Raw genomic sequence first — 16,339 nt, 5'->3', positions numbered from 1 at the left:
AAGACTACTTATTGAGTAACTATACTTTGTCAGACAAATATCTGAAATTTTATTATGTAACTTGAAGATGTTAAGGATGAGGGAGGGGGAAAATTGGTAGAACAGAGCAGGAGGGACAAATCCAAGACTGTGTACCTGTTTGTACCCCGGTGGACTTGGATGATCCACTTTTAATTGAGTCACTGGGTTTCTTTTAGGTCTCCTCCCTTCACAAGGGAGCACAGTGGGCTGCACTGGATTCATTAGAACCCAGTCCTTTAAGGAGAAAGAAAACTTTGAACAGTAGATGCCTATTTCAACAACCAGTGCCAATGTTCCGAAAGCACTAATTGGCTTTCAGCCGGAGAACAAAGGCTGATTCCCCTTTCCAATTGATTTGATGGTCTGCTGGCACTTTAAAAACCCATGACATAAATCCTTAGAAATCTTTTGTGAAGATAAATTTGGTATTTTTAAGCAGTGATCCTTTGCTCTCATGATTCAAGGCCCAGGAACGGTTCCCAACCTTCTTGAATCAGGGTGAGCGTAGATTTTCATTTTTCAAGGTAAACAACACGTAAGGGCTCCATCGTCCTGACGAGACCTGATCCTTTGCCTTTTCCTGACAAAAAGCCTCATTTGCAGATGTGCCTCATTTAGTGCAAACTCATTTTTAATGCGATGACATATGTACATGACTCTGATCATATAGAAACGCAGTTATCCCTTGTGTTGCAACAAGAGCTCCTACGGCAAACTTGGAGACTGAACTAAAAACATCTCATCTCAGGCTCAGTGCCTCTTCTTCGGGGTTTCTTAAGGTCTCTGAGGCGGCACTGTGACCAGACTGTTTCCTAATCCAGTGGCTCAGTGGTTAGCGACTGGGATGTGACTCCATCATGTGGCCGCCATTCCCCGCGCCCCACCATTTTCCTTGGGATTCTGGGTCACTCAGGGGTCCACTTTGCTGTGGCTGTTGAATAAGCAGTGCTCCAGGACACTGGTGCATCAAACTTACGCTTAATTGCATCACCATTTCAAGCAATGACGTGAGATTTCTTTAAGGATGTCCACACCATCGTCAGCCAGACACCCCTTTCCCCGCCCGTGATGATGTCAGGGGTCGCTCGTGTCTACACTCTGAGTGTAGGCAACCCAGCGCCTGCCGTGTGCATGTTCACACCACGATACGCTACAAGGAGGCTCACAGGAGCTCGTATCTATTGGAAACTTTTCTGCTCCTTCAGGCAGGGAGAAACTTTCGTGCACTCAGACTTTGGGAAGGAATGCACATCTTTCACTTTGTTCCGTGAATTCTGCAGTTCCCATTGATTTTGATTGCTGGGTGAGCCAAGCTCAGATACGCCCTTTCTGGGACTTTGTATAAGGTGAAGAAACCCCACGAGCTGAGTTAGAAATAGCAGCTACTGCTTCGCAGGGGCCTCCTTTGTCCCAGACAGAAGGAGCCGTACGGGATGGTGGCCGTAGACCCTGAGGGGGGCTCCCGGGTTTAGACAGGGCACAGACAAGGGCCTGCTTTGTGCAGAGCAGGACAGAGAGGGGCCGGATTCCATGGAATACCCGCCCAAGGTCTGGTCGCTACAGGGGTAGGCCCTGCTTAGTTCATCTGAGTACATGGAAAGAAAGGAGAAAATAACCTATAGTTGAACAAATGAAAAGCTAGGAGTTTCCCTACCTCCGGAAAAAGCAAAGTGTTTTTGTTTTTGTTTTTTTAAGAAATAGGGACTTTTATGTATAGAACCATCCAAGACTAATACATTTACAATTGTATGGCCTTGATTGAATTGATGAAGCTATTAGTGAAACAGGAAACGGCAAGGCCTCCCCCATGGGGCACGGTACACACTGCGCTAGGCATTCAGGACAGCAGCGCCAGCAGGACCAAGGCCAACGTGCAGGCGCCCGGCCGTGCAGCCAGGGCCGAGCTGGCCGGGTCCTTCAGCATGCATGTCACCCGGGACCAGGACCCGTTGTTGGGCAGGGGGGCGACACCTGCCACGTTGCACATGACGTTGTAGACATCCACGGATCTGATGGGAGCGGCTCTGAAGTTGGATTTGAAATCTGAAAGGGAAAGGCAAGCAAACGAGTTGTCACGGTCACTCCTGGGCAGGGCAGAGACAGGCATGGAGTCACAATGTGGAGGAATTACATTCAGCATCCAGGCAGCTTGGGACTGGAAAATCCGCCTCGTCCACGGGGCCTGGCCAAGGGATTGTGAACCTGGAAGGAAATCTGGGAGGTTCTAGGTTATGATAGGAGGTTGCTTTCTATGGCTCGTGGAGATGTTTCTTTGAAAGACAGATCAGACAGCAAACTCTCTCTGTGCATAACTGTGCTTCCCTTGTGACAACAGAGCTTTCCTTGGGGACCCAAGGGCCATCTGAAGCTGCTCATTTCTGCAAGCACTGCGGAGCTGCTGTGGTCACAGAAGGTTGACTGTCCTGCCGGGCTCCCCAGACCCAATCCAGCTGCATACTCTTCTTCCAGGCCACCTATCTGGCAGGGGCTGGTTAGCCTGGGTGCTCCCCAGTTCAAGAATGTTTCCCATTTTCCTGCCACATGGAGGTCCCAGGACTGGATGGAACCAGAAATTATATAGTTTTCTCAGTGTGCCTAATTCAGAAGCAATAGCAACGGTCTCCTTGGGAGCCTTTCACTGGCAGATAAAGTAACTTAGCTGTGGGGAAAATAAAGAAACTGGTAGTGGAGTCAGAGACCTGAGTGAAGGCTCAAGGGAGCTCATGAGGGAGAGGGCTGTGCCTCTACCCAAGGCTGTGCCAGACTCCACGGGGACACAGGCCCCCGAGGGCCTGGCTGGCTATTCACAGCATAGCAAGTAAGGGTGCTGAAGGAGGGACTTCAGTCCAAAGTGGACCCTCTCTTTCTCCACAGAAGGCAGAAAAGATGCTGAATGAAAAGTGTTTGTTTAAAGAGTGAGTATGAGACTTCAGTAATATTCATAAGCAGCTTCACTTTAAGGTTCCCAACCAGAGCTTCCAACAAAGTACCCAAAACTTAAGAAGCTGAATTCAGGAAGGAGTTTTATCCATCAATAAAGGCCCATGCATGTGATTTTAGTCCCTCTAAAAAAAAGTTTTTTAAAAACAGGTAGTTTGGGGGCTGTAAAGCCAAGTTTTCTATCTTAGAAAATAATCTTTATAATTGCTCTGCTAAAATGATCACATATACTTGATTTAAAAAGCAAACAAACAGCAACATAGCCCAGAAGTGTCCACACCAAATTCTACTCTTGTATTAACCCTGCAATTATAAATACAGAAGGAAGCTATACGCTGAAAACTCTGCCACAGCGTATGTTAGACCCAGGGCAACTTCCCAAGTGACGGGTTTTGCTTATTTTGAAGAATTAAAGTTGAAGTCAGTATAAAGAGGTTCACGGGCTCTACATCCAGCCTGTGGCCACTTACTAGCTGGGTAACCTCAGGGGACAGGCATGGAGGTGGCGCCTAAATCCTAGTTCCAGCCACACTGTATGTGCTCAATAAATGGGAGCTGTTATTAGTAACAGAATAAACGCCCAGCAAGGGAAAGTATGGACTGAGAATATTCACCCTATAGATTATTTGAAGGGTTCGCTTTACTTTCAGGGCAGGGAGGGTAAGAGTCAGCATCACCTCAGGGTAAACACTTACTTTAAAAAATCCAGGGCTTCCCTGGTAGCGCAGCGGTTGAGAGTCCGCCTGCCGATGCAGGGGACACGGGTTCGTGCCCCCATCCGGGAAGATCCCACACGTCGCGGAGTGGCTGGGCCCGTGAGCCATGGCCGCTGAGCCTGCGCGTCCGGAGCCTGTGCTCCGCAATGGGAGAGGCCACAGCAGTGAGAGGCCCGTGTACCGCAAAAATAAATAAATAAAATAAAATCCAGAACTCCCTGGAAAGGAGAATGTAGAGGCTGCCCTGGAATGCCAACCTTTCCAATATCAAGGAAAACACTACAATTAGAGAGGGTGGTGGTAATGCTTCCCCAGAGGAGAATCAGCTGCAGCTGAGAAATCAGTGGCAAGGTTGTCCCAGGGATGTGGGAGCGACTCCTCTCCCTCTTGACTTGCCGTGGACCTGGATGTGAGATCATCCTGCCACATCACCTGGTGGCCATGTCCTGTCACATGGGAGGGTGGCAGACAATAGCATATCCAAGACAGCCGTCCCCAGCCTTTCAAACATCTCCTTCTTTATCATTTGGCAAGAAAATTTGAGATCAAGCTCTACTGACCAAAAAAAAAAGTTAGAAAAGATTATCTTTTTATGTTGAAAGTACAAAATCAAATCTGGTACATGTAAGCAGGAAGGAGAATTGGGGTTTCTTTCCCACTGCATCTGGTTCACGGCTTCCCGGTCTACAGGGCTGGGATTCTGGGCCCAGTGCAGAGATGATCCAGACTGGAATGAGAGCTTCTAGAAAATTCCTGAACAGCAAAACAATACCTGACCCAACTGGGAGAGGCCAGACAAGCCCTGCTAGCTCAAGATGGTGTGTGTGAACCTGGAATGGGAATCCAAGTTATTTCCATGGGTTTACATTTTTTGGATATTTAAACTGTTTCTCCTAAAGAGAGAAGGTTCTGGAGGCTCCCGCTGTGCCTGACCACCTTGGGCTGCTTTCCAAGTGAGGCTTGCTAGCTCGCTGGCAGCTCACTGAATCACTCCTGCTGTCTTATCTCGAATGTGGAGTTCTCCACGGCAAGATTAGGTTGTTCAAATTAGAAACTGGGATTAACCAGAGAGAGGCTATCTTCCAGAATTATTTCCCTTTCTCTTAGCTGGACCAGACTTACTGACTTCTAAAGCTGTATCTGGGCAGCCGCAGCGATGCTCAGCGTCCTCCATGAGCGAGAAGTACCTACAATTAATCAGGTGGGATGTACCTTTATCTCAAAGTGCAGCTAGATGGCTATTAAAGGCCTCGCTCTTAAATTTTCTTCTGAGTAAACAGTCAGTGTGTAAAGCTGTTCAATCTTTCATGAGAATTAGAGCCAGAAACCTGATGGTTTGTGGGAGGCTCTCAAGGCTGTATCTGCCTGGAAACATTTTTGCAATTAGCCCAGTCCAGTCTCATCAGGGGTCGTCTTTCTGTCTATAGAAGACTTAGGCTTTTGGTTTTAAAGGAACGTATGATGGAGGCCTTTGCTAATGGACAAAATCTCCCCACTGAATTTAAGCTATTGCAGCTTTGGGTACTTTGTTTAAAATTTTCGGTTTGATGCTAGACGAGCTCCTGCTTTAAAATCTGCCCGAGACTCTTACTCATAAACACTCCAGCTGACAACTGTTTCGCATTCATGATCTGATCCCTCTCTTCTGGGGAAAGAGGAGGCGATGTCGTTGAATGAAAGCCCTGCTGGCTAATGTTCCCCCATATGAAGGCCATGGCCCTGGAACGTCTCTAACCTGATCTAGCAGCTGTCACCTCCACATCCTCAAGGCTCCGTCCTGAATTCACTCGGCTTTTGAGCTGCGCAGCTCTAGCCCGGGGCTTGGCTAACAGGGAGGGTCTGTTAACCGTTGCCGGTTGATGGCGTCATACTGGGGCAGCCTCTGAACTCTGTCTTAGGCCAATGTCATGACCCCAGTTGTGCTCTATAAATGTTTGCTGTTACTGGTGCTGATGCTTCCTTAAGGACACGGGAACCTGGGTGACACGTGGGCAATGATTTGGACTGACATGTTCCCTAAGCTCATGCTCCCAGAGGCGCCCAAGGAGGGTGCAGTAGCTGGCACCTTGTAGTTCTCAGCAGCTACTTTGTGGTGGGTAGAGTGACCTGAGGCGGATGGGATGAAGGGGGCTGACACATTTCTCTGTCCTGTGACATCAAGGAGAAGGGCACGGCTTCTAGGCGTGATCTCTAACCTATAATGTGAAAGGAAAGCATGGACTTTCATGGGCTGAAACATTTTGATCAACATCCAGAAAAAGGAACGTGGAATATGGATATTGGTGAAGCTTATTGTGTTTAATAAGGAGTGTGGACAGCAGGAAGGAAGAAGATTAGTAAGTAGCTCATGAGCCAGTCCACTGATTGCTGATGGCGGTTGACTGCTTTTTACTCTATTTTTTTTAAAGGGGGTATTCAGGTAGTAGTATGATCTTTAGAGTGCTTGATAAACTTTTCTAAAATGTGAATTTACAGTGCTGTGTTTATTTTTTATTTTTTTTAAAACGCATTTAAAGTTTATTTGCTAAAACTTTGCATTTTCAAGAGCTTGCACTCATGGCCCCAGTTATCCTAAAAAATGAAGTGTGAAATGTGCTGCACCTTGCATATAAATTATTTAGGATTTAGTGTCCAGTGTATTCTTTTTTTTTTTTTTTTTTTTTTTTTACAGTGCTGTGTTTATTAAAGCAAATAACCAAAGAGGCTCTCTCCATCTCCCCTCTCTTCCTGCCCTGGGAATGTAGGTCAAGGAAGGCGCAGTAAATTTGCTTTCACCCAAGACATCCCGAGTCGTTCTGGCTCATTCTCAAAGTAGTCACAGAATCATTTCCTAGCCTGCCCTTGAGCACATCCTAGCTTCTGGTGGGCCCTAAACCGAATGACCTGCACAGGGGTGGGTGCTCTGGACAGGGAGGAACTGTGGAAGAGTCGGACCCTGTGAAGCGATCGCGTCAACCTCAGGACGCGCAGCTGTCAGCAACCTGGTGCCTGATAAGCTTTCCTGGACATCAGATGGCTGTGAGAGAACATTTTGATGAATTAAGTAAAAAATGAATCATAAACATGTGGAACATTTTTTTCACTGCGCTCGAGATTTAAAACTTACAAGGAAAAGTATTTGGCCACGTTTGCCAAAACCAAGAAGCATTTGAAAGCCAGCCAGCCAAAGACACTTCATGGAGACCGGCTGGGTTTGCTCAGCTTTGCTCATAAAGAGGATCCATAAAGAAATCACTCCAGCTTTACTAGTGCCGTCAGCCCCCGCTGGCTGGCGCTTCCTTAGGAAGGGGTGACTAAGAGAATTGGGTCATGTCTTCCTACCGGGTCCGAAGGCCAGGAAGATGCCCCGCATGTCCCTGAGCTCGTTGTCATATCCGTGCCATCCGCGCTGCCAGCCTTCCCTCTTGCCAGTGCTGTTCATCCAGAATGGAAGCGTCTCTCGATTCTGAAATCAAGCAAGGCATTGACATCGCCCTGTGTCCAGACATCCGGATGAGTGAGCATCCGGTCCAAACTGCCACCCAGCGGATTTCCTGCTCAGCGGTCTCAGTCAGGGTCATCCAGCCTCAGCTGGATCACTTCCTACTCCAGGTAGCTCAGACCTTTGGAGACGGCCCATTAAATTGCCAAAGAGCTCTAGTTCTCAAGGTATCTTCTTATATCGGGCTGGACTGTACCTCGTAAGCGGTTTTAGAGTCACTAAGTATAGCGTGTCAGAGACAGAAGGGACATGAAAGTCTACCTGTGGTATAATAAAAAACATAGTTGGCCTTTGTCCCGGGTTCCCTGGCCCAGAACGCCTAAACCCTTGGAATTTCCTGAGTGATGGGAGTGTTTTGTTATTCGAAATGAGCCCTTTGCTCTGATACCTGAGTTTATGCTAATGAGATGACTCGTTGGGGTAGAGAGCTACATAGCTTCAGGAGAGGGACTGGTCACCTGAGGAATGAACCACAGGATGAGAGGGCTAGAACTTTCAGCCACATCCTGTGACCTCTAAGATGGAGTTCAGTCACGTGGCCATGATTTAATGACCCATATGCCATCGCAATGAGACCCCAGATAAAACCCCAGGAACAGCGTAGTCCAGGGAGCTTCTGGATTAATGAACACACTGTTGTGATGGGAGGGTGATGCACCCAGAGAGGGCCCGGGTTCTCTGCACCACTCACCGCATACTTTGCCCTGTGCCTCTCTTCCATTTGCCTGTCCCTGAGTAGCATCCTTTGTAATAAGACTGTAATCATAACTATAGCACCTTTCTGAGTGCTGTGATTCATCCCAGTGAATTATCGAACCTGAAGGGGGGCTGTGAGAACCCTCACATTTGTAGCCAAGTCGGACACAAGAGTGGGCAGCCTGAGGACCCAGGACTTGCGGCCAGAATTCAGATGTGCAGGCAGTCTTGTGGGACGGGACCCCTTAAAGTGTGTCTGCTCTACCTTGGGGTGATGTCAGAATTGAATCGAATGGTAGGACACCCAATTGCTATGGGAGAATTGTTGCTGGAAAACACAGCGTCTAATCGAATCACTTTGTTTCTTTAGTACAGCACGGAAGCCCCGAGGCAGCCGGCTTACCACAATCCCAGGGGCGCCCACCGCAGGGACCACCCGTCCTCCGGGGGGGGGGACTCGGAGCATACGAGTCCCCTCCTCTCCACTGAGTCAACATTTGAAGATGGCGCCCGTGTCCCTCCGCTCCAGGCCTTGGGTACCTTCACTTTCTTCGACCATCCTTCACTCACGATGGCTTCCAGAACTGTCACTGCCCTGTCACCCTTCTTTCCTGCAAAGCTAAATTTTCTTAGACTGCAGCTGCTTACTTGAGAGACAACAAGCTTAAAGAAGGTTTTGCAAATCCTAAGGAGGCTGCAGCCAGTTGGACACAATCTGAGCCCTTCTTGGCGGACTAAGCCTTCATTTCCGATATTCCAGTCATCTTCTTGCTCAGCACAGGGTTTAATATTACAAGTTTTCCAAACGCAGGAGGTAGAACTGACTGGTCGTGATGACTGAGTGGAAGCAGAAGAGCTCAAGGACCAGGGATGTACAGGTTGGCTCACAAGACTCGTAACAACACGTGTATTCTGTGTGCTGTACGGTTCACCAAGGGCCTCCCCCAGCATCCACTTAATCATCACCACCTCCCACTGTGGATGGTATTATTTTTCCTACCTTGGCACAGAGAGGTTAAGTGACACTCTTAAAGTCACACAGCTGTTGAGAGGCAGGGCTGGGATTGGAACCCAGGTCGACAGTCTCCTGATCCTCATGTGCCTTCCAGGACCCCATAGCCAGAGGTCGCTGCAGGGCTCCTGCCAGCACTGGACAGTGGGCTGTCCCTGTCCCTTGCCTCTTAACTCACTGAGTGGTGGCCAGTTACAGAGTATGGAGATGAGATTTTGGAATAGGATGTGGGTTAAATTCCAGTTTGCCACTTTCCAGCTCTGTGATCCCGGGCGAGCTGCGTAACTTCTCCAAGCTTCAGTTTCCTTGCTGGGTGTGATAATACCTGCCTCACAGAGATTCTGGAGGATAACCTGGCGGTGCGCTAAGCCCGAAACACAGTAGGTGCTCGATAGATGGCTGGGGATGGTCACCAGATGCCACTGGCTGCGGGGCGAGGCGCTCGGGGCCTGTGCAGCAGGGTCGAGCCCTCCTTTGCTTATTTAGCTGTCATATCGCATTGCACACCCATCCAGTCTCACCCCATAAATCACTCCCTGGCATTACCGCTTTCCAAATCACACTGTTTCATTGACTCTGTTTCCTGAATTTCCACCGTCCCCATCCCGCCTTCTCCAGCTGTAGCTTGTATTTTTCAACAGGAATATATTTATTAACTTACTGCATTTCTGACTTATACTGTTTTTTGTTATTTGTCTGTGGTGATGATCACAACCCATCCCAATTTAGCTTCGTTTGCTAATTTCACATGCTGCTCCCCCCCACCACAGTCTTTAGTGATTCCTGAAGAACTAGGTAGAACATATCACTAGAGATGTCACTAATCATGAACCCCATGGGGCATATGTGTCCCATGACCAAGGGACAGGTGGAAGAGAGATGAGGACTGATTTTAAAATTCCAGCTTAATTCCACAATTACAAACATACAGCAACAGAAAATCTCAGCCCTGAAGGTAACTGGGGATCTGTCTGATCATAGGTCAATCCACCAGTTCTTATTAACACAACAGGTTGCTCCAGTGAAACAACTATTCTTACTGATTTTAAAAAGTAATAGTAAACTGGCTGGTTATGTGAGAAGCGAAGTGATTGAATGGATTACATGACATAATCTAATTACATTATGTAATTAACCTCAAGAAGGTGCAGGGATGATTTCCTTCCTTGTCCTCTCCTGGTGGCTTTCACCGTTTCGCTGGGTTCTGTATCCCCACATGAGCATCCCAGCGCAGGCCTATGCAGCCGTGTGACACATACCACACAGGGGCAGCCCTGCGGGTGAAGCACCCCAGACCTCAGTCCCCAGACAGGGGCTCCTCAAGCTACTGGTTGAGCCTCACCCCTCCTGACCCTACCAGGCCCAGGGGCTGCCACACAGCACCGCCTAGTGACATCCCAGGGAGGTGCCCGAACCCTCCAGGAGAGCGAGGGTAGAGGGGTCTGTGTATGAGCGTGAGTCTGTGTGTGAGTGTGTGTGTGTGTGAGCGTGAGTCTGTATGTGTGTGAGCGTGTGAAAGTGTGTGTCTGTGAGCGTGTGAGTCTGTGAGCGTGTGTGAGTCTGTGTAAGCGTGAGTCTGTGTGTGAGCGTGTCTGTGTGTGAGCGTGTGTGTGAGCGTGAGTCTGTGTGTGAGCGTGTGTGTGAGAGCGTGAGTCTGTCTGTGTGAGCGTGTGTGTGAGCATGAGTCTGTGAATGTGTGAGCCTGTTGTGTGAACGTGTGTGAGCATGAGTCTGTGTGAGCATGTGTGTGAGTCTGTGTTTGTGTGAGTCTGTGTGTGTGTGAGCGTGTGAGTGTGTATGTGTGAGCATGAGTCTGTGTGAGAGCGTGAGTCTGTGTGTGAGTGTGTGTGCGTGAGTCTGTGTGTGAGCATGAGTCTGTGAGCGAGTGTGAGCGTGAGTCTGTGTGAGCGAGTGTGAGCGTGAGTCTGTGTGTGTGTGTGTGAGAGAGGGAGTGAGGAGGCCACCAGAAGGCTCTAGCGCAGAGCGCCGGCAGCCGTGCGGCTCCCCAGTAGCGGCCCCCAGGGAGCTCTGAGTGGCGGGAGGGCTGACACAGAGGAGGCCCTGCGAGGCCAGGGGACCTCGTGTAGTGACCGCACGTGGGGAGAGCGTGAGAAGAAGGCACCGTGAGGCTGTCGGGAGGAGTGAGGCGGTGTCTACCCGAGGCTGTGCCAGTCCGACAGGGTGACCGACTGTCCCGGTTTGTCGGGGACTGAGGGGGTCCAGGGATGCAAAACTTCCTGTTTTAAAACCAGGACAGGCCTAGGCGAACCGGGGCAAGTTGGTCGCTCTGTAATGAACACTCTCTTGTCAGTTCAAATAAAATCCTCACCAAGTCCACTTGTTCAGCACCTTCCAGTACCTTCCGGGACCCCTCCTCTGTACGTGGGTGGACAGCAGTGCCGGGACGCCCCCCTTCATGAGCCCCTAAACTAGTTCGTCATTTCCCACAGGAAGGACCCAGAAAGAGTTCACAGGAGGAACACCGTGAGCAATGTTTGTTATTATGTTTATAGACTTGGGTTCGTTTATTTGGTGCCTGCGCTGTATTTTAATGCCTCACTCCACTACCAGCTCACCATGAAATGTCTACCAGAAGCTTGCTGAACTGGCGAAGCCAGGAGATTACGTATGAGATAAGACTTGTCGTTTCTAGACTAGATCTTTGTCTCATTCATCCTTGGCATTAAAAACAAAAAAAGTTGCATTCACTGTTTACCCCCAAATCAGCAAACCAGCTAATGAAGTTGGTCCAACAAGTGCCCGGACCTGTCTCTTTGACGTGCCAGTTTTGGATGCCTTTCTGCTGCTGAGCTGCGATGTCTCGGTAGCACAGTCAGAAGTGGGGGTGGCACTGAGAATGAGGATCGGGGTGGAAGCGGGGACGGAAGGCTGGGGGGAAGCAGAGGGTGGCCTGGACAGTCTGTCGTCGTTACTGTCTGTCTGCACGTGGCCGAGGCACTTGCCTCCATAAACTGTCTGGTCAATTACTCGCTTTGTACTGTTGCATTTGGGGAATATATTAGCACGTATATTTCTCACCGCCTCCTTCCGATTTCCCCTCCGCGTAGATCAGAAAATGGCTACTAAGCCACAGAGAAGAATACTCCTGAGGGGGCAGGGAATGCTTTCCAGCTCCAGGAAAACATCTGGACTCCCGGTCTTGCCTTGCACCCAAAATGACTTCTCTTGGGGCAGCCAAGGAGGTGGTAATCCGTTCTTCGTGGCTTCCCTCCCAGGCCAGAGGCACCGTTCGGGGTCTTGTCTGGGTCTCCCTGCTCCATCTGGGTGACCTCCTCTCCAGTCTTCCCCCTTGAAACTCACCGTCTACACTGCTGGATCCCAAGCCTGGCTGTGCACACAGTGCCCTGAGCTTATCCCGGCTCCCACTTTGGGTATTTGGATTCAGCAGGTCTGTAAGGCAGGAACTCTATTTAATCATCGTCCCCCAGGTGACTGGGATGCATCGTCTGGCCTGGAAACCACTGGCAGTCATTCACCTGCATCTGTCCTGTGCTGTGTTCAGTGAGTATCCATCGTTTTCTGAGAACGCTTCGCGTTATGCTGGGTCACCACGCTGAGGTCAGAGGCTGTGCCTCAGGCCCCGTCGTGGGGTCCCACACAGGAGCACAGGGCCTCCCCGCAGCAGGCGCAGAGTCCAGCATGGAATCGCTCACACAGGCTGCTTTCCAAAGAGGAACTGGGCGGCCGACTGGCTTTTCCCACCTGCCATCGAGGCTCATTGGCCGGCGCCAGGTTCACTGTTGGTCAAACATTTCAACCATCACCCCTCGTGTCAGCCACTAAAAGTGTAATTCCTGTCGAGGAGTAGGGTCAGGGACCCAAGGGTCCCCTCCTCCTCTCTTGATGAGGCCTCTCACCCCACCTCTAGGGCACTGGGGAACAAAGTTGAAATCTGGTCCGATTAAAATCAATAAATAAAATGTGAACACCTGTCTAAGGTGTGTGAGGGGCCTAATACAAATGAAATAGCGACTTCCCACGCCCTCCACGTTGCAATAAACTCACATCATCTCAGGCTGGAAAAGGCACCCAGTGATGTATCAGAAGTGGCTTCGATTAGAACTCTTGTGGAAGGGAGCGCAGTCTGGCTGGCTCTGGGCTTTTGCTGCTAGGGTTAAGGTTGAGCTAGGCGTCTATTACAAAGCACTGTGTCTCTGGTTTTGTGGCATCGTCATTTTAAACCCTCCTCCCGAGAGGCTTCCTGTGGGGATGACTCCTTGGAGCCCCCCAGGAATGGTGGTCATGAACCTTCAGATGTGTGTTTGCCATGCGCCACTGCAAAGACTCGTCCCCCAACAGTTTCTCTTTCTCCGTCTTAGAAGGCTGCCTCTTTCTAGAACAGAATTTAATTGCTCAGGCCTCAGGCCCCGGTCTGACCCTGGCAAGCCCGCTGCCACACGCAGCCTAATCCTGGAAATGGAAAATGCCAGACAGCAAAATCAGCAGGGACCAAGGGCAGCAGAATTCCTTGGAGTGGAGGGAAGTATTGAGGAGAGCGCTGAGTGGATGGGCTTTCTTTTACTCTTTTCTCCCCCTGGACACGTTTACTGAAGCGTGCCAACAGGGAGGAGGGCGTCCGTGTGGTCTCCGACAGGGCGTACCAATGACCCTAGTCACCCCCAGAAAGCAAGCAGCTTCCAGCCCCCAACACCAGCTTCCTGAAGCTCCATTACTTGGGCCTGGACAAAACCACTCCAGCTGCCACTAAAACTCAGAAGCCACATTCTCCAGCTTGTCTTGATTTCCCCAAATATTTTGGGTTCAGGCCTAACTGCCATTCAACCCCAGGCCTTAGAATTGAGCCCGGCATTTCATATCCTTTGCCAAGTTTCAAAGTAAATCTTTCCTCTGGAGACAAATTCGGGCCTCCCTTGGAAGCTTGAGCCTGAATTTGCCGCATTTCCCTCCACTCAGACGAGAGTCCAGAAGATCAAAAATGAAGCACCCTGTCTCACAATCTTTCACCAGCTTCTGGCTGCATCTGGCTGATTTTCTGAGCACAGTGGACATGGCATGAAGTGGACGCTGTTCAGGAGAGGCCGCAGGAATTCGACCCTGGACCTGAGTAGGGCCTGGGGAGAGCTGATGTATCCACCCGCCCTTGGGCTCCAGCTGTGGGCTAACTGAAGCTAGGACAATTGCCATTAGTGGTTTCAACACCTTTTTTTCTGTTGAAATCTCTTCTAGGGGTACTAATAATTAGCCAAAGTTAAAGGCCTGACTCAGCTTTCCTCTCTGTCTAATTGGTCACTGATTTACTAACCTACAAAATAAACAACCTGTCAACAAGTAATCAAGAAACAACTGTCTCAATATTTATGAATTCATCTCTTAATTCATATGTCACAAACATGTACCGAGTTTCTGCCCTGTACTAGGTTCCACAGAGGGAAACGAAGGTCAAGATGCCACAGACCTGCCCTCAGGGAGCTTCCACCCCAGGAAGGAAGAGTTCAAAAGAAGACAAACAAGTGCAGCACCTGGGGAGTGATTCAGGGTTTTGTGAGATTCCAAGATGGAGGAAATGAGGGAAGAGCTGGGTATTTCATGGAAGAGATGGTATTTGAGTTGGGCTTAAAAAACAGGCGGGGGCTTCCCTGGTGGCACAGTGGTTGAGAGTCCACCTGCCGATGCGGGGGACATGGGTTCGTGCCCCGGTCCGGGAAGATCCCACATGCCACGGAGCGGCTGGGCCCATGAGCCATGGCCGCTGGGCCTGAGCGTCCGGAGCCTGTGCTCCGCAGCAGGAGAGGCCACAACAGTGAGATGCCCGCGTACAGAAAAAAAAAAAAAGATAGGGAAACCTATTGACTTTGTCACCTGGAATTGCACAAGTATCCAGTGTGACGGCTGGCATCATACAAGCAAGTTCCCTGCCCAGTGGCTCCCCCAGTTTGCTTCTCACTGTGCTCCTTAGTATACAGACTAGATTTCCAACTACTGCCTGTCCCTTCTCTGGCCTCCCCTCCTGCAGGGGCAGAAACCTGAAGGTGTTCATCTTCCCAGAGGACTAACCATGAAGAGGCAAAAGACACAGGCCACCTGCCTAGGTTAAGCCCCAGACTGTCACACCTGCCAAGCTCCTTTCTTCAAGGATGGAAACAAGGCTTCCTAAATGGAGGCCCCACCCCTCTGTCTCCCTAAGACCTGGTCACTATCCTCTGTAAGCCCTCTCTTTGCTTGTCCTTGCCAGGGGATGAGGGTCACGCTCTTCACGGAAGCATCTGAGCCGAGCACAGGGTGGCCTCTCTCTCCCAGCCCATGTGCTTTTCTCACGGTCCTTTCCACTCACCCATGCTCTACACCCATCCCTCCACCAGGGGGCACTGAGGCTGTCACAATGTCTAGGATGGTCCACGAGCCCTCAGGAGGCCGGTCCAGTGATGCTAAATGTCCTTGGCATATGGGATAGATAGGGACAACAGAACAAAATGCAAAGTGGAGACATTCAGTGGGTAGTTTCTGCCAAACTCAAGTACATTCTTCCAAACTCCACATACCTAAAAAAATCACTCATCTGCTAAATTCAACAGACATCTGCTGAGCGCCCGCTCCATGTAACCTACCAAAGTTCTGACTCCAATGAGAGTGCGGAGCCCCTGGGAGCTCCTGCCCTCGTGGAGCTCACGGCCCAGGGAAGGAGCCAAATATTAAATAAGCACGCATGCCATACAAAGGGATAAGCGTGCAGTTACAAGGTGCACTGTGTTATAATGGAGACAGAGTGATATGAAAGAGACGGTCTGGGAGGAGAGGAAGCCTGCCTCAGACGAGAGGCAGAAGGTCTCTGACAAAGTGACCTCCAGGCTGGAACTTGAAGGATGAGGGGCCGTCGACGGGGCAGGGAGAAGGGGTCGCTTTCCTGGCCGATGGAGTGTGATGCGGGAGGGATCTGAGGCAGGAAAGGGCCTTGAGAGTTAGAGGAACTGAAGGGAGGGACCCAGCGGCACGTGCGGGGAGTGAGGAGAGGGACAGCGACGCGTCTGAGGCTGCCCGGGGCGTCGGGGCCTGAGCAGGCCCAGCCACGGGCAAGACTTCAGATCCCACCTTAAGTGCAAGGGGAAACCATCGGGAATTGCAACAAGGGGGGAGCGTGCTCCATAATCCTCGGGATACTGTAACTCACAACTCACAAGAAAAACAAGAGTTTGAGCAACTGAGGCTGTGAGCAGTCCCCCCCAGTTCTTATATTTCTTATGTCTACCCACTAAATACAGAGACTGTCAGTGTTTTTGCATACACCTCTCCTTAGTGACAGTGAGCCCTGTAAAATTAATCTTTATCACGGATCATTAGAACCTTTAGAACGAGCTCCCCACTACCGCCCCCCCAAAAGTTTCAATGACACATGCATCCAGTTATTGTGCATTTTTCAGATAATAAGTATATCTAGACAATTGTCTTTAAAACATGTTGGTCGTCAACAGCAGCAGCAAGAGTAATAATAGCTAC

General features: G+C 50.0%; 1 protein-coding gene across 1 annotated transcript in view; it reads right to left on the bottom strand.

Moving 5' to 3' along the window:
* Positions 1–1,138: 1,138 nt before the first annotated feature.
* ENPP6 (ectonucleotide pyrophosphatase/phosphodiesterase 6) overlaps positions 1,139–16,339 on the bottom strand; it is a 94,764-nt gene continuing 79,563 nt past the window's right edge. Inside the window, exons 7-8 of the mRNA XM_082608780.1 lie at positions 6,999–7,122; positions 1,139–2,064 (exon numbers count right to left, since the gene is read on the bottom strand). Coding sequence (XP_082464906.1) covers positions 1,859–2,064; positions 6,999–7,122 — 330 coding nt within the window. The 3' untranslated portion in view covers positions 1,139–1,858. The remainder of the gene's footprint in view (positions 2,065–6,998; positions 7,123–16,339) is intronic.

Source organism: Mesoplodon mirus, assembly GCF_964341445.2.
Source record: "Mesoplodon mirus genome assembly, chromosome: 20".
Lineage (NCBI taxonomy): Eukaryota > Metazoa > Chordata > Mammalia > Artiodactyla > Ziphiidae > Mesoplodon > Mesoplodon mirus.
The sequence above is the reverse complement of the archived record's forward strand: the minus strand, read 5'-3'. Positions and strand labels throughout refer to the sequence as shown.